The 24,968-nt window shown below is 37.9% G+C and overlaps 1 protein-coding gene across 1 annotated transcript in view; it reads right to left on the reverse strand.

Annotated features, from left to right (window-relative positions):
• ddb1 (damage-specific DNA binding protein 1) overlaps nt 1-24,968 on the reverse strand; it is an 81,669-nt gene that overhangs the window by 32,499 nt on the left and 24,202 nt on the right. The window contains exons 5-19 of the mRNA XM_048545251.2: nt 22,542-22,656; nt 21,330-21,427; nt 19,132-19,290; nt 18,481-18,564; nt 17,414-17,530; nt 16,250-16,352; nt 15,149-15,224; nt 12,926-13,034; nt 11,293-11,471; nt 10,240-10,403; nt 9,214-9,321; nt 6,788-6,995; nt 6,531-6,626; nt 4,471-4,582; nt 1,062-1,185 (exon numbers count right to left, since the gene is read on the reverse strand). Of these exons, the coding sequence (XP_048401208.1) occupies nt 1,062-1,185; nt 4,471-4,582; nt 6,531-6,626; nt 6,788-6,995; nt 9,214-9,321; nt 10,240-10,403; nt 11,293-11,471; nt 12,926-13,034; nt 15,149-15,224; nt 16,250-16,352; nt 17,414-17,530; nt 18,481-18,564; nt 19,132-19,290; nt 21,330-21,427; nt 22,542-22,656 (1,852 nt within the window). The remainder of the gene's footprint in view (nt 1-1,061; nt 1,186-4,470; nt 4,583-6,530; nt 6,627-6,787; nt 6,996-9,213; nt 9,322-10,239; nt 10,404-11,292; nt 11,472-12,925; nt 13,035-15,148; nt 15,225-16,249; nt 16,353-17,413; nt 17,531-18,480; nt 18,565-19,131; nt 19,291-21,329; nt 21,428-22,541; nt 22,657-24,968) is intronic.

Here is a 24,968-nt window from a genome sequence, read left to right on the forward strand (position 1 = left end):
GTAAATTTAAAACTGAAATGAGACGACATTTCTTCAGCCAGAGTGTGGTGGGCTTGTGGAATTCATTGCCACGGAGTACAGTGGAGGCCGGGACATTGGATGCCTTCAAGGCAGAGATCGACAAATTCTTGATCTCAGAAGGAATCAAGGGCTACGGGGAGAGTGCAGGGAAGTGGAGGTGAAATGCCCATCAGCCATGATTTAAATGGCGGAGTGGACTTGATGGGCCAAAAAGCCTTACTTCCACTCCTGTGTCTTATGGTCTTAATTATCTTGGCTGACATCTGGGCAGCACAATGGCCAGCACCAGGGACCCAGGTTCAATTCTATCCTCATGCCAGTATCTATGTGGAGTTTGCACATTCTTGTTTGTGTGGGTTTCCTCTGGGTGCTCTAGTTTCTTCCCACGTTCATAAATGTGCAGGTTAGGTGGATTGGATAAGCTAAATTGCCAAAGTGTCCCAGGATGTGGAGGGTGGATGGATCAGCCATGAGATGTGCAGGATTACATAGGTCAGGGTGAGATACTCAGAGGGTTGGTGCAGGCTTGATGGGTTGAATGGCCTACTTCCACACTATATGATCCATTCATTACTACTGATATTAATTTGATCAGTTAGTTCAGATTCAAACAGAGTGCAAATAAAAAAAAATGTACTGTGCTGGAAATCTAAACAAAAACTGAAAATGCCCGAAATACTCAGCAAGTCATTCAGCATCTATGACGAGAAATAAACAAATTTTAGAGTTGAAACAACGACTCCTTTGCCTATAAATTTTATTTCAAATCAGGAGTGTGCAATCTCTTTCCAAAAATACTTTTTATTCCTTGCAACTGCCAGATCACATAATGCAAGAAATAACTGGTTCTGTAAGATGTTACAGTATCGCCAATGAAGAAATAATTCAGAGTAATCACCAGTATCTATGCTCCTGTCAGCAACATGAAGCTTAAAAACAGGTGTGGTAGAAGTATTTATTGTTGGCTGATGGAAAGACGCTTGGTGAAAATTGGTGAATCTCCAGAAAACTGATGACATTATTTGAGAAGTAACTTTTACCTTCAAATGTATGTTGATCTATGATTAGTAGATTGTGAACCTCCACTTCATCCCCAAATGAGCTCTCATGCTGTGAAGTACTACTTGGGAAAAGTTTACTGGAGCTAACACTGGTAGAAAGGGCCTGAGAAGAGAACAAAGAAGAGTTCAATAAAGCAAAACAAAGAAGCAGCAACACAGGGCATAGCAGCAGATAGTCAGAGATCTGAATGCTTTTAAATGCAAGTATTCATTACACCCCTAGGATGACTATGGCTTACCAACCACTTGGAGCCTTTGGGTGACTTGCTACTTGTTATTTTTCCGTAATGGCTATAAGATCACTAATTTAGTTTGATCTGCACAGTCAGTTCACCTACCTTATTCCGAATGCTTCATGCATTAAGACACAAAGTTTGCTTAATTAACAAATTTCCCTACATTTCTCCTTGGTACAAATGTAACATTCAGACATTCTGTCCCTTCCTTTAATTTTCTGGCAAGAATCAACTCATCACTACCTGCAATCGTACCATCTTCTTTACCTTAACTTTAAGGTTGCATGCCACTACTTAATTTGAAGTTCTATGTACAGCTCTGCTCAGGCAACTTGCCTGGACTAGCCACTACAGAAACATAATTACAAGGAGATCAAAACTGGGAACATGGGCCCAATCCCATAGTTCCCTGAACGAGATCACTCATTGTACATCATGTAACCATTGCCAAGCGATATCCCTGGAGGAACATGGAAAATAAAGATCTTGGACCAATGATGCATTACATGTATATATTTAAGTAAAGTAACTTCACTTAATAGAAGCTGAGATAGCCATCACCTGGTGTTAACTTTCCTTACTCCCATGTACTGCAGAACAAGGAAAAGAAAAATATAGGCACTGAAGGCATGTTTCGTAGCAAGTCACCCAAAGGCCCCAAGTGGGCAACTGGGACCCAGCTAATTAGCATAGTTCTCTCTTTCCCCAGAACTGGTGCCAACATCCCATAAATTTGTGCCAGTTTCTTCCATCTATCTTTGACACACAAAGTGCTTTTTATAAATCTCACTGACCCAGTGCCAATTAACTCATGGGTGACTAAACTGAAGATTACAACATTTTGGGTTCTGCTTTTTAAATTTAACCTCCAGCTGCTTATATTTCCTCAGCAGAACCTCTTTGCTTGTCCTACCGATATCATTGGTAGCTATGTGGAGCAAAACAAACAGAGCTTTCCCTTCCCATTCCTCTGCTACCAAGATGAGATATCCTGAACCCAGGCACTCGACAGGAAACGCAGCTTTCAGGAGTTTCGATCATGGCCACAGAGAAGAGTCTCTATTCCCCGATTACAACCATGTCTCTCTTTTCTCCCTATCCTGAATGGCTCCCTGTACCACAAAACTATGGTCAATTTGTTCATCCACTCACCCACACGAGGAGCAATGAACTCCAAACTGTTAAGACTGGCTCAAGGACTGCGGAGCCCTGCAGTACTACCGCCTGGATCCCTCTATCTGCCTCACAGAGTAATGTTGTCCCGCCCCTGACTACTGACCAAATTCAAGATAGTTAATCTAAGGGGTGTGACTGCCTCCTGAAACGCAGCACCTTGATAACTCTGATCCCCAAAATGTCCAGCAGTATTGAAAGTTCAGATTCCAGCTCAAAAGCTTTGAGCCAAAGTTCCACAAATAACTACTTGCTACAGATGTGGTCACTATGAACAGCAGTTGGATCCACCAGCTCCCATATCATGCTGCCAGAACAGATTGCAGGGCATGCATTCTATTTTATTTACTTAGTTCTTCATTTTTTAAAGCATTTCTTACTGGTCTTTTCGTTTGTAACCTGTAACATTTCTCCTATTTACGTTCTGAAAGTAACCTACAAATGATGATCAAACTAACAGTGACTACCAATGAACTTACTGTTTTACAATAACATTATTCCTTGTTTTGTGTTGGGCCTTTGACCTGGTCTCCAATTTATCCCATTAAAAAGACCTTACAAACTACAAACCAAAAAAAAGCACCTCTTCCCTCTGTACTGAATTCTCACACTGCACCAAAATCCCTGAATGGTCTAGAATGATGACAAAATGTTTAGGTTCAGCTAGTGGCTGCCACAACACAGCTAACACACTCCCAGAAGTAGTTCTTTCTTGCTACACTTGAATCCATGTTTGGTCCTTTCTCTTGCTCAAAAATATAAATTTATGCATATACAATTCAATATAAATAGGCAAATACAAAACTCGTAACAGTGGTTCAAAGACTGAAGGTAAATTTCATCTCTCCCTTAAATCATGTCATGCTGCTCAATTACCACTTTGGCACCGACTTGTGGATGGGACATAATTTTCACAGTTCAAACAATGGAAAGATCACAGCCTTTGTCAAAAAGCATCTTACTTTTGGACTTAGAATCATAGAAACCCTACAATGCAGAATCGAGTCTGCACCAGCCATCCCAAAAGCATCCAACCCAGACCCATTGTCCTGTTACCCACCTCCTCCAATCCCAACCTTATACCCTGTAATCCTGCATTTCCTGAGACTGATCTACCTAACCTACACATACCTGGGCACTATGGCCAAACCACCTAACCTGCACATCTTTGCACTGTGGGAGGAAACCCATGCAGACATAGGGGGAAACTCGTAAATTCGACACAGACAATTACTGAAGGGTGAAATCAAACCCAGGACACTGGTGCTGTGAGGCTAACCACTAATCCACCCAAGCATTGTTGCTTCCATCATAGTTCCTAGGTGTTCATCTGGCTAAACCAGATGCACACAAATTGCAGCATTTCCTTTGTCCCAGAGTATTGTGTCAAACCCGCGCCATATCAAGTACTTCCACCTCTATAACATTATATCGTCCCATAACCCCATGTTATTTCCTTTACCATAGAAACTTTTGCCAATACTTTTCAACCTCATGGCTTGATCCCTCCAATGTTCTGCCAATCTTCACACAAACTGTTAAATCAATCAAATTTGTGCTGCCCACATCTTGCCCTGTACTAAACACAAACCACCGTCTTCCTAATCCTCACTGTTCTAGAATACACATTGCCCTTTTCCAAAAATAAAAGAAAATAAACCCACTGAACACAAATGCATGAATTTGTCTCTATTTAATTTTCTGGCACTGCAACTTTATTGGCTTGTATGCGTTCCACTCCTGCTTTATTGAGTAACCTTTGTCTGTTTTGATTCTCTTCTTTGGAACCCCATCTGCACGATTATTTTAGTCAAACTTAACTTCAGAAAAGGCTCTGGCAAAATCAAAAGCATGATATCACTTTGCCCTTGGCTCCTTTCAACTCAGATTCATCTCTCTATATTAAGTATTTCAATGCATATGTTTTGCTTAGGATTTTGAGATTTAAAAAAAATTGGTGTTTCTACACATGATATTACCTGAGTGCTAGCACTTGGTCTCAAGACAGTGGTACCTCCACTGGGGTCCAACACTTCTATTCTGCTGCTGACCAGACCAAAGCACTGTGATGCCTCTTGGTAACAGATTCTTCTGCAAAAGAAAACAAAATGTAAAGAGAAAACACAAAATAAGGTCAAAGAAACTAGGTGGAGCAAATTTTAATGCAAGCCTTTTAAAATGCATCTTCAGCACCTCTGCTTACAACATCCCTTAAATTCAGTTAATATACTAGAGCAACCTAATGTGATTCCCATCTTCTGTCAATTTTATTTTTACTATACTTTCTGACAACACCTCCACCACCATGCTCGGTATACATAAAGCAGAACTAATACTATAACCAGTTTTTTTAAAAATCAATGTAATTAAAAGATTAGACACTGAAGTATGGCTAAGTGAAACACAGGTGTCAGTGTCAAAGTTCTCCTTATTTGGTACAGTATTATCAGGCCATTCTATTACTCAGGCATGATGCTTAGTCTTGAACTGAAAGTATTCCATTCTACTCCACAGCATAAAGACCTCACCACCACTCTGAGCACAACAATTAACACACGAATCACAAAAATAATTGTAAATGAAGCCCAGCAATTAGCTACACTTGCACTGTGCTATTTATTTCTCAAGAAAAGTATTGGCCTCACCAAATGATGCTACATTTTGCTGCTTCATGAAAGCCTTTAAATCTCTTCAAATCTGAGTCAACATCTTGAAGTAGGTGATGACCAAAGGTCATCTTTGGTCCTCCCATGAATTGCACAAGTAAAACAACGGTCACTTTCAAATGCACTTTGTAACTGATTTATGCATTGAAACCATACAGATACACCATTACTGTTTTAAAAAAATGAATAAACCGAGTGCCATAGTGAATCATAACACAAAGATTACAACGGGATCTTCTACCAACTAAACAATTTATGGCCTCAGTATTTAGAGTGGATAGTAGCCAACAACACAAGTTGGTGTCATTTTTCCTTAACAGTTTGACTATGAGTAATAAAAGTCACATACCCACATTCAGTTGGAAACCAAAGTATCAATATGTATTAATCATACTATGGCTTAATTAGTGGCTTCTATTTTTCAACTCTAGCTGCATCAGTAAAATTTACTAAATGGTTATTGATCCAACAGCACCTGACTATATTTTTAAGACAAATCTTCTGAACAACACCCCGTAGAATTCCCTGTAACATTAGGGGTGTGTGTGGGCAGAGAGAGAGAACAATGTTTTGTCATCTGTAGAGAGTTACAACATAATTGAAGCATGGATCAGAGATCTCTAGAGTATAATGTTAAAGGCCCTCAACAAAATTAATATTTGGCCTGTTTGTGCAACAGCCCAAATTGACTTGAATGTGATTAATTATTATGACCAGAGGAAACCAGGTCATGTAAAAGCCATTTGCCAACTAAAATGCTTAAATTGCATCAATATTTTGAGTCTCAGAAAGAAATAGAGAAACAGATATATTGCAACAAATATTTGAGTTCATTTTTTACATATCATCCCACTAATTTGTGGAGCGATCAAAGAAAAGGGAAACCAAAGCTATGTGCACAAAGATATGCCACAGTTATTAAACTCCAAACACATAATCCAAGGTTTAATTAACAAGAAAAAGGTATAATGCTGGAAATCCAATCTAATTTGGTTTCAAAGTTCAAGAATCAAAATATCAAACTATGGCATGAAAATTGTATGATTTGGGACAATGTGATTTATCCACTCACCCTTAATTAAACTGAGGGATTTTCAATACATAATTTAATTAACACAATTTATCATCAATTGAGACACCGAATCTACTCATGATGTTGAGTACTCTGCACGGAGTTAGTGGATCCGCTCTAAGACAGAACAATTGGATTGTAAGCTAGTTTAGTGCTTAAACAGGATTTCTCAATTATGACCTGCAGCACATCTGCACAACCGCATACATAAACAATATTTGATACGAGACACAAAGGCAACACCTTGGAATGCTTCAGTACATAGTTCTGGTGACAAGCATTGTAGATGAGGTACACTTACTTTGGAGATTCATTCAGGGGTACTGTTCGGATATGTAGTTTCTGAATTTCATCAATAGTTCCTATGGTTAAAGTGCTGTTATTGGCCAAGGCCAAGCTGTTAGATACAGGAATAAAACAAAAAGACAAGATCAGACAGCAATAAGTGTTACAGCTAATGTTTTATGGAGATGAAAGATTGAATTTGTAAATTGTTGCAAGTAAAGGAAATCAATCTTTTTACAGTCTACAAACGCTGGAGACTGTAAAAACACCAACCTATCAGGGTATCCCTCAGAGTTAAGAGGACACATGTAGTTTACTTCCTTGAGATTAACATTCGAGAAAACAAGCTTGTGATTGCTGCTGTAAATGACAGTGGGGCGGTCTGAACAAGCAAACACATTCGTGGTGGACAAAGATCTGAAGGTTCTTAAGACTGTTGGTTGGGTCCCCAGTGTAACTTTTTTACGGTCACTCAGCAAACCTAATTTAAAAACACAATGGGAAAACAATTAGGTTATTGCCATCAGTAACATGCATAACCAAAATAAACTGTACTTTTTTTTCTTGCTTTTCCAAATTTTCCTTCCTCTGCTGAATTCAGTTCATGATCGAGTACAGTTCCTAAGGATGCTTTTATTCTTTTGCATCTTATTCAAACAATCATTCTGCATTGGTGAATCAATATAGACAGTGCTAGCAGAGTACTTGGTCACGGAAAGGTTGCCGTCAAATCTGATGGTATCTGTGATTTCTGCAGAGATCAGATATTGTTCCGAGGGAGGGTCACTGGATCTGAAACATTAACTCTAATTTCTCTCCAAAGATTCTGCCAGATCTGCTGAGCTTTCCTGGAAATTTGTTCTTGCTCAGAAATCAGCCTTTTCCCCCTCATTAGTCCTTTCTCAGTAACTTCTATTAATGTACTTTTTATACCTGGTAACTCAATTCAGCTAAGAGCGATCAGTAGAAAAACCAGACACCTTCCAGTGTGCAACATTTCGCTATGCATCTAAGCACTGAGTCCATTTTTTTTAAACTAGTTTATGTGAAACTTACTCGGGGAGAAGATGGTCACTGCTGGGAACAGACCACTTTGAAATTTCTTCAAATTATAAAAAACAGAAATTGCTGAAGAAATTTAGCAGGTTTGGCAGCATTTGTCCAGAGAGAAACAGGTGACATTGATTCCAACATGATTTCTGAGTTTTGTTGCTGCTAGTGGTGGTGCCAGCTGTTAAGGAGGAAGAATGACATGAGGGAGGACGGAGCACGAGAGGGATAGAGATAAATGCATCCTGATGTACTGCAAAAATCGGGTTTTAAACATGCACATGGAAAGAAATTCACCTATATTGTTAAGTATGGCTGCTAACATGGAAGTGGGATAGATAATATTGTAACTGCTGCATTACAAAAACTGAGGTGTTTGGAAAATGGTTGAAACAATGATCATAAACACTAGGCATGTATTTAGGCAGAGAACCAGGACAAGCAGCAGATTTATGATAATGGTCTTACCTGGCAGGTGGACTTAAGCATTATGAGACACAAAGATTTGCTGCGAGAGCCAAGTTAATGAGCAACTGACAAATCTATGAGGGTCATTCAGTACTATTCAATGAGGGTAACAAAAATTGATGCAGCAGTGATGAAATTCAGTAGGAGTCAGCCATTTGGTATAAGGGGATGGGCAAATTAAAATTCTAAAACACTTCAAAAGCTACAAATAAACTATACATGAGACCTACCTAATCCATACAGCAAAGTTAGGGCATTTTGCAATGTCGCTCAGAGCTAATATAATATACTAACAAAAAGTTGAATTTTTTGATATATGGTGATAACACACCATTTGTTTCATGTATTAAAAATGGTAACACTGACGTTAGACAATGGATAAAACAATTACAACGCTAATTACAGACACATGTACTCTATGCAAACTTTGACATTTTTTTTGTCCCATTAGGAGCCCAACACCAAAATTTTCCATTCACTTTGAAATGGACACATTTTGCATCGTAAAACAAAAGTTGAATATGCATGCAAGCACAATTTATTGGGCTGTTTTTTTTCAATTTTCACTCCTCATAGTCATACAGCACCATTTTGCCCATTGTGTCCAGAGGATATATTGTACACTAGGGTAGTTATCCAATGAGTCCCACACTTCTGCTTCTCCCACCACCTCCCCCAAATCCTAAAATCATTATCTCCGCCCTCTTCAGACCCGTTACTTTTCTTCGGCAGGCCCTTAGGATCAAGGATAGTATTCTCACTCCATTTCAAAAGTTCTGAGCTGGCTGTTAAGTTCAACAACTTTTTTTAACTTCTAACTTCCTCACTGTTTAGATAGTGCTGTATTAAAGATAAGTTTACCATCTCTGAAGTTAAGCCCTGTATACCCAAGTCCAGGCAATTCATGCATATCACAAGAAGCAACAATTCTTCCACTGACCACCACCTCCAGCTTGGGAAATAATTCTTGCCCAGTCTAAAATAAACAGTTTATCATTACACCCTCTTATCTAGCCCATAGGCAATGTCATGTATATGCAACCACAATTCCTTCGCCCTACTCACTTCAAGTTTGCTCATGAATCCTTCAAGTCTAATAGACACTTCACTCTGAACAATACTTTCACTCCATGTTAAAGAATAGGAACCTATGATATAACAAAACCTATTAATTACTATACCTGTTTCTATTTCAAGTCCAAAGTAAAAGAGAGCACCATCACCCAAAGCGCACAGCAAGTAATGACTGCCTTCAAATGTTGTCATCAAAATGGAACGTGGAATTATCTCTGCAAAAACGGTCACGGCATAAAAAGTAAGTAGGGAGGGAATTACATTTTCAAAGACAACCAACAGCAGACAAGGATCACCTATAATTACATCAGGCAGAAAAATATACATTTTGATATTAAACCAAAAATGAAGTTCAACTTACAGTTCTAGCACACCACTCTCCCTCCCTCCCAAATCCTGTACTGCGTTTATTATTTTAGCTAATTTCAATGCTGTAACATCAATATACTGTGCACAAATGAAAGGAAGCGGATGAACAATACAGTAGAGACATTAGTTGTACTCTGGAATGGAAAGAGAGGATATTTCTGCATGTACAAAGACCAAATCAATAATAAAGTTGTATTTTGACCTTTCTCAAAAGCAGAAATCCAAGAATAAAAATCCAGAGATAATGTACAAGGTTATTCATTACACTATTATTACAATCATATTTTATAAACAGACTGCATATAGTTCCCTCAAGAAAAAAATTCTACTAAGCATGAGATGATTGTCACTATCCACTCAGCAAAACCCAAGAACGGGCATTTAATTTTCTGCATTGTAATAAATTGCTTATGGCATTCTTCTTGCCCATGGTGAACTGGAGGCTTTGATGTTGTCTCTCTTCCCAAACCTTCTCAACTGGGCAAGTGAATCAGCATGTACGATTAAAAGAAATGTTTCTACTCAACTAAAGTACTGGTTTCATAAAGACTAACTTTGCCAAATACTTAGGTACTCTTAATTCAAAAGACAACAAAGTTTTAAATATTGCCACTTTATTTACCTTGATTTCTTCGTAAGAGGTATCAAAATGTGACAATTCATTGCTACTTGTAATGATTAACAAACAAATAACTTTAAGACCACAAGACTATTAAAAGCTGAACAACCCAGCTGTATTGGAAATTGTACTGCCGATCTCTTACCTCCACCAAGCATTTCTTTATGCAGGGTTTCGAATGATGGTAGCTTGAGGATCCGAGCTGAAATATCTGTCCAAAGCCCAACAGAGCAGAGGGGTGACATACTACTACTCTCAGCCAACGGAGTGATGTCCAGGCAAGCAACCTCATGCTCCATCTCTATAAAGCTAGGTGGGATTTTAAAGAGGCAGTTGGTCAATTTCTACTACCTGTCTCTCAGAGTGCTCTAAACTCAACATATAGTCAGAAAAAGTACAAAGTTTTTTATTTTGAAAATGGAGATAAATTATATTGGTTTAGGTTTTTCGCACAAATTCAAGAGTCAAGACAAATTCAAGAGTCCCTTTGATCTCCCACACAGATTTACCTTCTCTGACAAAGGTCATCAGGAGAACACATTAAATTGAAAATTCCAAAGCAAAACGTAGAGCACACAGCTTGCCCAAATGAGCTACACTAGCCATGGAAGAGCAATGAGTGCCATTTTGTTCATACTTTCCTTTCACATTTATTTATCATTAAAGCATGTAATGAAATTCTACTTTCTTCCTTAAAAGTTGAATGCTTACAGTTAATCCAATCCACACAGCATCATGTTATGGATTGAAAGTGAAGAGGTTTATTGAGTTTGGGGAGTGGAAGCAACGCGGAATTAGGCTGTATACACAGTGTTACTGGCTTATAACTTGAAATGCTGATTTAAATTAAGATCAGAATTAGAGAATGATAATCTGTACTTACTGTCAGTTATTTATTTAAGGAACAAGTTTGCACCATTTCAAATTAGACACCAAGTTATGTACTTGGCCAGAAAATCACAAGTTGAAGAGACACATCCAAGGTATGAAATAAATTGTCTGTTAAGTGATTTACTACAGCCAATGTAAAAGGGTGATATAACGTAATTGAATTCTTTATTTGGTATGGGATATATCATAAAAGCGATCCTCCATCCTAATGCAGCACTAACTGGCAAATTTAAATTGATGGGTCACAGGATGGATAGTGTGCAAAGCAGAAGAAAGTCTATGGGCACCATTGCAATGGGTTGATTACCTGATTTGTTTGAGCTCTTTCGGGTGAATCTCCAGGTAAAACAATACACGGCCTACTGCTACCACAACCTGACTGTTATTACAGGACGCAACACTGATATTCTTTCCGTTTGGTTCTTTCCACTCACTAACCAGCGATTTCGGTTCTTGGCTGACCAGTCGCACCGAACCAGATGTTATCTGCACAGTATTAACAATTATTAGCACTTGAAAGGCAAAAACTTCAAGTAAATGTTAGAACTCCATCTTGAAAATAAACAGTGAACTGTACACACGGGATACAAGTCAATTACTCAACCTCACTAAAACTACCATTCATAACACAAAAAAATTTTGACGATGATGATGAAAAGGCCCAAAGGGCAAAGTTCTGTCACAAAGCACTGGAGTGGAGTAATATTTGCATGACAAAGGATTGTCAACTTTCCAAGTGTTTAATGTCCCAACAGTGTTCCAGTATTAATGGCAATACTACTGATGTAGTTTTCAGCATTATAACTTACTGCTTTCTAACACAAGAGTTAAACAAGAGATGTACTGATATTGATTCAGGTGTTAGCAATGACACTTTACGTATCAGTCTTGTGTGCAAAATCACCCAACCAACATTAGATGTAGCCAAAGTGCCAAAATTTAATGTTTTAAAGAGGACCAAAATAACAACATTTTATTGAATCCAACTGGACATTGTTATCAAGCAGAGGTAGTGATTAACAAGAGAAAAATTAAATATCTTACAAACCAATCTAATGAAAAGGAAGCCAACTTGTTTAGGTCTTGTTGCACTCAAGTACTGCTTCTTCAGGAAGATTTTCAAATGGAGTCACACTACACAATTGTCAAACAGTACACTTTTAATTCTTACGATTAAGGTGAGGCAATTAATGAAGGGTCTTGGAGTAAATGGGCTTAGATAGCAACTGGTAAATTCCTGTAGTGATTGGCTTCAACGAATCACAACCATTTTACTTTGTGTTGGGTGGGATTCCAATCAGGTTTTGCCTGATGATCTGACAAAGGGTTACTGGAACCTAAAGCGTTAATTCTGATTTCTCTCCACAGATGCTGCCACACCTGCTGAGCCTTTCCAGCAATTTCTGTTTTGCCTCATCACCAATGCCTTTACTCATGCACTCTGTTGCTACACATTGGTCAAATGCTGCCTTGATGTCATAGAATCACTCAGACTTCTCTAATTCTGTTCTATGTCCACATTTGTAATAAGCTTGATGAGGTCTATAGTTGAGCAAGATGAAGCTATCCATACTATATTTTGGGTGGCTAAGGTACACTTGAAAGCATTATTGAACATGCACCCTCATTTTGTTGCTAACAGGGAGTAGGCCGATTGGGCAGTCATTGGCTGGTTTAAATTTATCCTGCTTATGGGGCATAAATTAAGATAGCAAGAATTTCAAACCGTATGGCAGATTTATGTTTAATTATATTTATCTACTTATTAACACAACCTGTTACATGAATAACAGAACTTCAAGTACTGCCATACCAACTCTTCTTTTAGATGCCTGATACTGTCCATGCTAAATTAGAAAATGGGGGTACAGATAAAGAGAAATCCAAGATAAAATACATTTCCCCTCTTGACAAAAGACTATATCCAAAAACACACTCACCTGAATGAGCTGCTGATGAGCCACATTTCCACAATAGAAGGTCTGTTGGTCATCAACAAAGCCTGGCATTTCAGTCTCTTCTACCTCCTCCCCATTAAGCATCAACACACTACAGTAACAATACAGAGCAGAAAGTGAAAATTTATGCGCAATAAGATAGTCAAATTTTTCTGATTGTTTTCTTTTTCCAGTTGGCTCACTACCCTCAGGTTACAGAATAGACTGCAGCTCATTTTCAGCTCAACAAGGATACCAAATCACAAAGTTGCAATTGGAATGGTAGTGATTTGGGTTTGAGACAGGCATATGGAGAGCCCACTGCCATGCCAAGATCGTGAAACAGAACATTTAACCACTGATCTCACAAATTTAGATCGAATACAAGACTCCAGTAAGGACAACTTATTTTTTACTAAAATTTGATCTAACTCAGCCACCACTAGCTACAAGGTTCCAATTACTCTTTCAGACAGTTGTAATCCCATTTGTTCTGTTGCAAGAAATTACTTCCACAGAAATAGTTAGATAAGTGGAGGACAAAAGAGGAGCTAATCTGTTTCAGTCATGTATTTTCAGCAACCAAGGATAGCTGAACTGTCTTTTTACCACACATGAAGAGTGTACTATGTGCACAAGAATGTAGACAAAAGGGATAACTAAAAGGGCAACTACAAGATCTATTTAACTTATTAAAAACTGATTTAGTTCCCATAAGGATGGATAACTTCCAAACAGACAGTTGAATTCTCAATCACACGTTTGTGTGGAGGAACTGCTTACATGTTTTCAGGCACTAAGACTTTTAACAAAATAGGCTAAAAGTAATGTAACCTCAACACTGGGCAGAGGGCAACTAACATTATATCTTAAAAAAAGATAAGCCTTATTACGATCATAAAACAACTAATAATCCCATGTTGCATACATCATTTCAACAATGGTCTGCACAGAACTACATTGGTTAAAATGGCACAGCCCAAATTCACACTCTGATTTCAATTGGTTCACATTTCGCTATCGCCTTGGTCTGTAACATTAACCAACAGTTGAAAGACATTTCAGGTTTCAGCTTCATCTGGCAAGAACATGAATAAATTCTCTATCCTGGCCTTTAGATAGGTCTACATGAGTCTTGAGAAAAATAGAGCTGATTGCTTCAACCCGAAACTATCCTTCTTTCTGCACTCTGCCTGGAAGTTTAAAGTCAGCATGCTCATCTAAGTTGACTACTCTAACTGCAGTCTTGTATCCTTCTGAGAGACTTCTCTCTCACAAACAATGAAAAGAGGCTGAAAGTCTGTCTAAGATAACAAAGTGTGAAGCTGGATGAACACAGCAGGCCAAGCAGATGAAGGGTCTAGGCCCGAAACGTCAGCTTTTGTGCTCCTGAGATGCTGCTTGGCCTGCTGTGTTCATCCAGATTCACACTTTATTATCTTGGATTCTCCAGCATCTGCAGTTCCCATTATCTCTGAAAGTCTGTCTAGTTAGTTCTGCTGCTGTTGCCTTTGTTTTAGCTATGAACATTTTGCAAATTGTTTTTGGATAGTGCCATGCTGCTGCCATCAGTGACACATGCACCCCCCACCCCAAGCCATCCAAAGTTTATGTTGGGTAGAAATTAAAATCTTCTATTTTGCATGACTCCATCTTACCTTGAATTAAAATAAACAGTCCAAAACAACAATCTTATAAAGCCTTGCATTTTCCACAAAATAAAGACAACAACCGATGAAAAGGAAACGTGCCAAATAAATAGTTTCCTTTCAGTTCTTTGTAGAATTACAGCCAATATTTAGTCTCTGAAACAGATGTGAATAATGACTTTTTATCCGTATTTGTTGTTAGGAACTTCCAAAATACATGCTTAGTGTTTTGATTTTGTACAAAACATAAGTGACATTGAAAAATAAACTGGAGCTTGACTGATTGAATAAAAACTTACTACCATTTAAATTTCTATTGGAAATTTGTGCACCACTGGTGACCATCAATTACATTCAATAGATTAGCACCAATGAGACTAAATTAAAAGTAAACATTTGTCTCATTTTCAGTATGGAACATTGGATATCGTACTTTCCATTCCAAAATTCTTGCAAGGTAAATCACTTCAACTAATCACTGTCACATATTTAACAGTATTTGAGTGCGTTAAAAATTTGAAAGCAGAAGTCACTGGACAAAATAAGAAAGCGCAGCAGTTATGAAACAGCTCCTTACCGAGTCTGTCCAACAAATGAAAGGACCAACATATCATCAGTGTCACGAGTGGAATCAGAACGCAATGGCCACAGACCTAAGGACCGAATAATCAGGAAATGAAGCAAAACTTGCATTGTACAATGCATGTCAAAATCGTCTCCCAAATAACAAACAGAACACTAACTGTGCACACAATTTAGGCTGTTTGCTGATGCAACTGGCTGAAGGAGGATTGGAAACCAAGATTGTTCCTTTATCATCCTGAAACAATATGATTAGAGCTTGTGTGCCCACTGAATAACCAAAAACAGGTAGACCAAGCTTCAACACCATCTAATATGATAAACAGCACTTCCAAAAATGCAACCCTTCCTCTGTGGCTCAAGAATCAAGAAAGTATAACTCAAAAAATTATGCAGTCTGGTTAAAAAGGTGGACACAAATCCACTTTTGTTAATTTTCTCTCAAATAAATCACTACATGATATATGCAGAAAAGCTTTGGTACCTTAAAAAACATCCATCTTCATGCATGAATCTCAGCATTAATGTATAATTTTACAACCGATAGCAGGAAATATATCATTGAATATTACCCAACTTTGGCAATGCACATTGCAAAATCTTTGAAAATTTGCTTTTCAACAATGCTACTTCATCAGCTCCCAAATAATCATTAAAAGCTAACTGTCTAACTAGATCCCCTCTATTTAATCAATTGAAGAACTTCCTGCAAACTGTTTTAAGCAAATGTGAAAGCGAACTACTGCACCCTCAACTTTGATCCATACAATTTGCAAAACGCATCGGTAACAGCAGGTACAGTAGTTGAGCCAAAAGATTGGCCTGAATGTACTTCAGGTAGTGGCAGAAAGTAACATTGATCATGTCCTTGATCCGGGCCAATCGTTCGCAAAGCAAATCTTAACAAGTAATCACAGGTATGTAACAGCACATCAAGTCACAACCTAAACAGGATCTGCACCTTCTTTCAAGAGGAAAAAAAATTCAAAATTAACAAACACCTCAAAATCATGCGTCACCGATCTGTTCACAAAACTTGAACAGTCACAGTTAAAGTAAATGCCTTTATTTGATGGTTCATAATCTGAGTACATACCTTTAATACCAGGAAGATCAATACTAGCGTGCTCATGGATCCCAATTCCATTCCGAATTATTCTTAGAGAACCTTCCTTAAATGCTCCTGAACAAGTAACCAGCTTTATTGAGAAAGATCACAATCAGTCACATAAAACGTCACTTCAGCAGTCAAGAGTTTTTAAACCATGTTGAGTGTTTCAGTACACAAATTTGAAGTTGCTAAGATTTGTTTTTCCACTTACTAAGTAAAAAGTGATGTGTTTTAAAATTAAAACATGCTTTTCTCCCCCTCCTCACTTGGCTCTGGCGCAATCCATGGACACTTGCTGCATTTCTATCTCACATAATGGCCACACTTCATATTTGAATCTGGACAGTGTGTTCGCAAGTTATTTAACCATGAACTACCTCAAACATAAACCCAATATGGTCTTCATCTGATGTCCACACATATGCATGCATGGATCAGAAATGTAGGTTGATTTCCTCTCAGATAATTAAAATCACATTCAGCTGATTAACCAACCACTTGAAAATAAATTTTGTTTCCACAGAAGTATGTCGTCTTTTGTTGTTTCCTTAAAGACTCAACTGTCTCCCTCTCTATCCCAGGGATGATTCCAATTGTTGCTGCCTACCTGCCAAACAACCCTGCTCCAGCACGATCCACATGTGCCCTTTAGCGATGAGGTCAGCTGCCTCACTGAGTAATAGCAGAGTACACAAGTATTCCAGTTGCAGGAAAAATAAATTATAGCAGAACACTGAGTTGCAAAGCAAAAGATATTCTCAGGGCTAACTTTGTTCTAACATCATCAAGTCTCACGCAGAAATTAAGTAAAACCAACCCTACATCACTAAAAAGAGAACAGCTAATACAACAAAGGTGGCTTTGGACCCCATAGCTATGATGATCCAACAACAGCACCCAGGAAAATGTAGGACAGCTTTCAGGCGTTTCTGACCATCTACTCTGCCACATCCTGTGCCTTAAAAGCTTGTCAACACACTTTACCATTAGAAATAAGCAATGGTAAATTTTTACATTAATGCATGTTCTTTGCAAATGCCGTGCAGATCAGCTCACCTTTCCCTTAAATGATGAAATGCTTAAAATAAAAGTAGTTAGAGTTGTAAAGAACAGTAGACAAGAACAGTAGACAAAAACAGTCTGCCTTACCTGGCCCTGTCCTTGTCTTTCCAGATCAACTACACACATATCCACAATAGGACCTAAATTGGTGAAAGTTTCCATGCCAGCAACATAGGACCCTTGCTCATTGCTGTCCACATTTAGCTGCAAAGACAACATTTAAACTGAATATTTTTCACTGAAGGTATTTTGTCACTGTAATTTGCACGTTCATCATTGTCAGAAATTATCCTGAGCAACCACAAGAAGATCCTGAATTTCTACTTTTGAAATACACTCGTTAAAGTGAAACAAATGGGTTTTTGTACAATTTCAAGAAAACCGATATGTTTCTGCACTTGAAGTATCGCACATGTCCAGAACTATGGGTTCTCTACAAACCTGCTCAATCTATCTTAACCTACTGCAAATCAGCATGGCCCCTTAAAACCACTGTTCCAGAAAAGAGGTGTGAAGCATTCTACAGCATCAAAATTAGTGGAAGGAATACATGGATTCCACACAATTATAACCCAATTTCAGCAGGCCCCATGGTCAGATGCCAGAGGCACAGGACCAACCTATTTGTGAGGAAGTGAAAATCAAAGGGTCAATTATCCTAGGTCTACATTTTATATGTCTCTGTCAAAGAGGCCTAGGAACCAGTGAATTCAACAGGGAAAACAGAGGTCAGAAGTAACAAAATATCCATCAGGAGAACATGACGTTATATGTGACAATTTAGATACAGAAAAATTAACTCCGCAAACTCCAATTTCCTGCACAGCTTTTTATGTCCATGAATATAACATATCGATTAGGTTATGCTTTCACACCACTCCATATAAAACAACTCCCAGATAGTGGACCAGCAATTTTGCACTAGGGCTTTCTCTTATTAGTTTTGGACCAGATACAGGGAGTATGTGAAAGCAGTGCTTTTTATCATCCTTCTTCATACAAGATGAAAAGACCACAAACTCACAACAACAAAACATCCACTGAAGCCACAGTTATTCATCCAAAGGCATGCTTTGTCAAATTAATAAAATTATATCTAAATACCAGATACACCCTGTGACAGGCTGAGAAACTAATATGGTGGAATAATCTACCTTGACAAGTTGAGAGTCTCCAAGACGAGATCCAACAAATACAACTCCATTATCCAAATATGTCAAACATTCTGCAATGGATGTCTATGAAGGACAAGTGAGATTTAACATGAAACCATTTGATTAATATACTGTGTATAGCACGTTATGAAGTTATTCATTCTACTGCATGCAATGCTTCTGATAAGAGCACAACCTAGAAATGTCCAAGGTTTTGCATGTAGCAGCATTAGAAACCCATAGAGTTACATGTGAGTGTTAGAGCCACCACAAGATCTGGATCGATAGTTCTGGTATCACAACAATTGCTCTTAATGCAACATACCACATAAATAGCACATGAACAAAATTCTACCGATTTGCCTTAAAGAGATGATGAAAAATTAGCACCTGCAAATACTGGCAGATGAATGCTCAATATTTTCATAAGACATTTTATTCACTGTTTTAGCGTAGTATCATATTTTAAATGTACAAGTCTGTGCGAAATAACATCAAATAAAACCATATGGTATAGGCCATTTAGCCAACTGAGTCTGCTCTGCCACTCAAGATCACGGTCTGACAATCCCCAACATACTTGGCTTCAGTATCAAACAAAGTTACACACCTACAAAGGATCATTAAAAGGGGTAGTGTTACATTGCTGACCTCTCCCAACAGTTCAACACGGAGGTCTCTGACAGTAATGTTTCCATCCATCTGTTCTTCCCTCTCCAGTAACAGCATAAACAGACGACCTTCCATATCTCCCAGAAGATAACGGGAGCCATTGGGATCCACACGGTTGTGGCAAACAATGGTGCTTTGCTGGCAGGAAGAGAAAACAAAAAGACAATTAGTCCTAATTCAAAGTAACAACCAACACTTAAATTGCATACTCTTCCTAGATAATTCACAGATTTATTTCTACTGTAATTCAAAAGGAACCAACCTCAATTCAAGAAAAATGGTGAGAAAGGATATTTTGTCAAGTTAAGTTAATTTGTTTGAATTTAAATTCATTGTATCTTTCTCTACTTTTCTACCATTCCTAGGCCTTAATGACAAATGTTTTGACATTCCATGATTACATCAAAATTAAAAATTCCTTCCAAGAATAATACAATACGTTTGTTAAAGAAACTGCAAGTGAGTTGAATGTCCCTACTGTAAATGTTTCTATTGTCAACAAGTGTACCTCCTTACCTTTGTCACCTTTTACATTTCTGTCATGTTGTTATCAACCAAGGAAATGACCTCAAAGTCAGTGGTCATGATCTTCCAAAATTCCCCAGATTCTGGAAAGGCCCCAGTGAATCAGAAAATTGAGAATGAAATACTTGTTTAAGAAAGGGAACCAGAAAGCAGGCAACCATAGGCCAGTTAGCCTGCTGTGTATCATACAGAAAATGAAAGAGTCAATTTTAAAGGCAATAACAGCAGGGTATTTAGAAAATCATAACCATCAGGCAGGATCATCATGTACAAGGGAAATCATGTTTGACTGATTTATTAGAATTAACTGAAGAGCAGGTAGGATCAAAGGTGATCCATATCTAAAGTTAATTTATCTGCCTTGATTTTATATCTCTTCACGTGTCCTGCTGAACAAAAAAATATCATTTCAAGCTTTGGAATTTTCAGCTGACCACGTCTTCAGTTTTTGTTGAGGGGAAATTCTAAACTTTCATGTTCTTTTGCGCAAAGAAATACTTCATAATTCCACCCTGAACAGCCCAGATATATAATAATGTCACCTTTTCATTGCTGATGTTAGGGAGAGTCAGCAGATTTATAAAAGACTAATACTTTATCGAAATAACAGAAGGGACATGAATAAGGTGTATATAGATTTTTTTTTAAGGAAGTGTTTGAAATACGACCATATTGAAAGTTGGTGGACAAATCTGAAGTTCATGAAACAGTCAATGTCAACCTGGAATTTAAAAATGGCTCCAAGGCAAAAAACAGCAATTTGCAGCAAATAATGGTTTTTCCAGAGGTGAGGATAGTAGATAGTACCAGTGCTACACCACCTTTTTAAACTATACCTACGATGCATAGTAAAATAGAGAGCTCATTTTCAAAATTTGCAGATAAAGCCAAACTGATGATGGAACTTTATGTAGAGAAATGAGGTTAAGTATTTTGGCATAAGAGTACAGATGGGCAATATATATTTCATCGCATGGCTCTAATAAGTGAACAAAGGGATCTGGGGGCTCCACATCCACAAACATCCTTCCCCTCCACCAGCAGCAAGTACCATTTACAAGATGCACTGCAGTGATTCACCTAAAATTCTAACACAGCACCTTTCAATTCCACGGCCACTTCCATCTCAAATGACAAGAGCAGCAGATACACGAGAACACCACCTGCAAGCTCCCCAAGTCACCCACTATCCTGACTTGGAAATATATATAGCAGCATTGTGGGTCTACCTAAAGCACATGGATTGCAGCAGTTCAAGGTGAAAGCTCACTACCATCTTCTCAAGGGCAACAGGAGATGGATTAATGCTGGCCAGCCAGTGATGCCTATGTCCCATAAGATAATTTTTAAAGAAATATCAAGGTAGATTATGGGAAATCTGTCGATATTGCAAACTTTGACTTCTGAACGACATTTTCTGTCACAAAAGTTGCGACACTAAAAAAAAGTTTATGGCGTAAGGGCTAACATTAGCATTGTCTGATTGCTAACTAAAGATCTAAAATGCATAAAAAGTGGAAATGAGAGAGAGTCGGTGCGATAATCAAGCTATGATCAATCGACCGAGGAATCTCCACCTACTACTATCTAAAGTTTTAAAGATTTTCTACTATTTCACATGGAATTAGTGTCAGTCATGCTTATTTTCCTACCTTGATAGCTGGTGGGGCAATTGCGAGATACTTATCACCATTATGGTATGTAATGGACTCTTGGCCTATGATTAGTGCTCCTCCAAATGGTTCTGGAACTGAAAGCAAAACACATCTACATCAATTATTAGTATAATGTAATTATTCTTTCCATTTGAGCTTTTACTCAATATTGTCCAGTTTCATTTAACTATTTAAGAATTACCAGAAGTTAGGCTAATGAACTTTTAAAGAAAATTATGCAGCATATTTCACAGACACACAAATGAGAAATATGCCAACTGGTTTCATGCATGTTCGATCATTCAATAACATCTCAGCTGATGAGTTCAAATTTCCATTTATTTTAGATTCATTTGTGAATCTATCCCCCATCTAACCCCAGTAACTTTTAAATCCCTTGCCCTCTAAGAACTTATCTGCCTCCACGAATGTCTGGACAGAAAGTTCCAAAGTTTCACAATCCTCAGGATTAAAATCTTATTTGTCCTAAAAAAAGCACTACTGGTAGTTGAGCCATTAGAATCAAATCAGAAGTGAATTTAAGTACATCAGCTGCGAGGGTCTCTTATTGATACCTGGCTGAACAGGGTGTTGTAAGTAACTCAAGGAGAAAGTGAGAGTTGACCATGATTGCTGATCCTGATTTCAATTTCGTGGCCTCTGCCAGAAAATCCATGAGCACCTTCAAGATTTTTGTTAAGGTATTTGTGGGTAACTAGGCTCACAAGCGATAATTCCTTTAAATACTTCCTTTCTGTTGGCAGTCTATATATTTCAGCAAACAGTATCTTCAAACGTTGTGCAGCTACTCGTGTTTCTTAATGGGGGTAACTTCAGAGCATCAGTTGATAGCTTCACAATTGCTGTACAGCCACACTCAAAAGGAACATTTTGCAATGTAATTTGACCAGAATTCAACAAGGAATGATCATTTGCCTTGGGCATCTGGTGACTGCCTGCATCTTGAAACTGAAGTACAAAATTAGTGTCTATTTTCATAAAATGTCTCAAAAAAGGTAGAAGTACAAACTCAATTGATTTATATACGTGGTGTTAACTTGGTCAGGACATATTTGTACAGCTACGAACCCTACTTATGAAATTGAGGAAGATGACCAATATCTCACCTGCACTTCTTTCACCCATTAGCATGCAAAGCATAAATAAAGCAGAACATCCCCAACTGCTATTTTTAATAACAATATCAACCTGCAATAACCATTGATGCCTCAGCCTCAACATTTTCTTGTTTCCAGGGTCCCTTGTTAAATTCTTTCTCTCGTAAGGACACTTCATAGGTCTTCACGTGACGGCCCTGGGGATCCTAAAAGACAAACATACAGAAGGTTTAGAATAGAATCTTAAAGTATGACAATAAGATGACAAGTTCCTGATCGTGGTCACAGTCAGAAAGAAACCAAGTGAAAGCAAAGCAGTGTCAAAAAAAAAGGAAAATACGAGGTTGCTCATCTGCACATTATTGAAGTGAGTTATGAAAACCCTGATGTCTCAGGATGATTTCACCTGCACGCTTCACTAATTATGCATAGCATCTGTGAACCGTCTCCAAGGACAGTGGGAAGCTCAGCACAAAAAAAAACAGCCTGCAAGGTTGGAACCAAATGGGTGAGAATGTTGTCTCCCCCTTTCTATTTTACACTAGAATACTGGAGCAATAAAAACTATAAAGGGAGTAAACACAAGTTATTGGATTTTCTTAACAAATTTTACACTGGTCAAAAAGTCAGGTTCAAATATCAACATCATGTACAGCAGAGATTATACCAAAAGTAAAGCTTTACTCACTCTACTTTGTCAGAATACCTTCAATCTCAGCACAGCACTTCCAACTGTACCGAAGACATTTTCTCCCCACCATTTCCCACCTTGTACATCTTTCAGAAAGACCTGTTAAACTCAGGGCATTTCTCTACATATATAAGGATATACTAAGCACGTGGAAAACACAATGTCAGGGACAAGACAAAAGAAAACAAATGAGGACGATGAACAGTCACCAGGGACAAGAGAATAGTAAATATATTATACTAACATAATATACATGAGTTATAATAAAATTAAAAACCAGAATCATGATCAGAATAAGGCGATAATGAATAACTCCTTTGCTTCAGTGTTCATCAGGGAAACCATTTTAGTGCACATAATATTAGAGGACAAGAAATGAAGTAACTGCAATTAGAACAAAAACTGAAATAAACTAATCAAGCTTAACAGGATAAAAGCCCCAGTTGAGGTTAGTCACATTTCAGAGTAATTTATGGAAAAGATATCAGAGGCATTACGATGCACTTAATAATTCATTAGAGAATGATATTTATGAGACGACTAGTGGATAGCAAATGCTATAGCTATAATTTAAGAAAGGAGATAGAACATGCCCAGGGAATCACAGACCAGTCAGCTTAACGTTCATTGTCAAAAAACAAAACATCGTTCAACTAAACAGGAGAACATCACAGCTCAAATCTTCATAGTGACAGTGAGGAATGGATTGCCACTGCATGCAAGATTCATTGGCTGAAATGATGCAGCACATTTATTTTGGAATTGCAGGTCCCAGCTGTCAGAGAAATACATGGCATCCATTGGGAAACTCAGAGGCAAAGTAGAATCCACAGAAAATAAGTCACTCCCCCATTGTACAGCACTAGCTGCTGTGTGGGAATTTTGAAGGTAAAATTTTAAAAGATTAAAGTGTTGAAAAAGTAAGTACAGTGAGTTGTGAGTGGAACTTGAGCCAGGCTGAGTCAGAGAGGGGTTTTCACCATGTCACATCAGGTTTTGTTTTGTCTAACATCCTGGGTAACTATTCAGGCAAGTATTGCAGAACTGTCCAAAAATCTCCAATGTTAAGTCAAAGTCGGAAACATTAGCACAAGGTCGAGGGCAGCAGGGGAATTGCCTATCAGACGTTTAAACTTCGAGGACAATTCCTACTTAAGTCCACACATCAGGATGTCAGACAGTCTATTTACAGTCACAGATAATATGGTGGCTAGAAAATGGTGTCTTCAAAAATATAACCAATAGACATGAATTTCGAAAGGCAATGTCTTGCTTGACCAACCTAATTAAATTTTGTGAAGAACTGAGTGTAAATAAGTTGCAGCAACTTACCTAGACTTTCGTTAGGTATTTGATGAGGTATCATACAACAGACTAATGGATAAGGTTGAACAATGTGTAGGGCAAGAGTTTCGTACCAAGAAGGATGCAGCAAATTACATAACATCGGTAATAAACTTCAGAAGTGGATGTATAAATGGCAGATCAGTTGGAACACGGATAAAAGTGAAATATTACATTTTGGCAAGAAAAATAAGAGGGTTACAAATGACTGAGAAATTAAAAAGCCAAATTGGGTCAAAGTAACTTAGGTGCACAAATCAATAAAATTAGCAGCAGAGGTTAATCAGACCTTTCAAAACATAAATCAAGATCAATGGTTTATTTCCACAGGAACAAAATTGAAAGTTATGTTAAAACTTGCAGCAAATCTTAGGCTAGTTTAGTTTACTGCATAGAGTTCCAGTCATTCTATTATTTAAAAAAAGACTTAAGAATTATACCAGAAATATGGTGGCAAATCTACCAATGAAGAATCAGTGCAGG

The sequence above is a fragment of the Stegostoma tigrinum genome, chromosome 17 (genome assembly GCF_030684315.1).
Source record: "Stegostoma tigrinum isolate sSteTig4 chromosome 17, sSteTig4.hap1, whole genome shotgun sequence".
Classification (NCBI taxonomy): domain Eukaryota; kingdom Metazoa; phylum Chordata; class Chondrichthyes; order Orectolobiformes; family Stegostomatidae; genus Stegostoma; species Stegostoma tigrinum.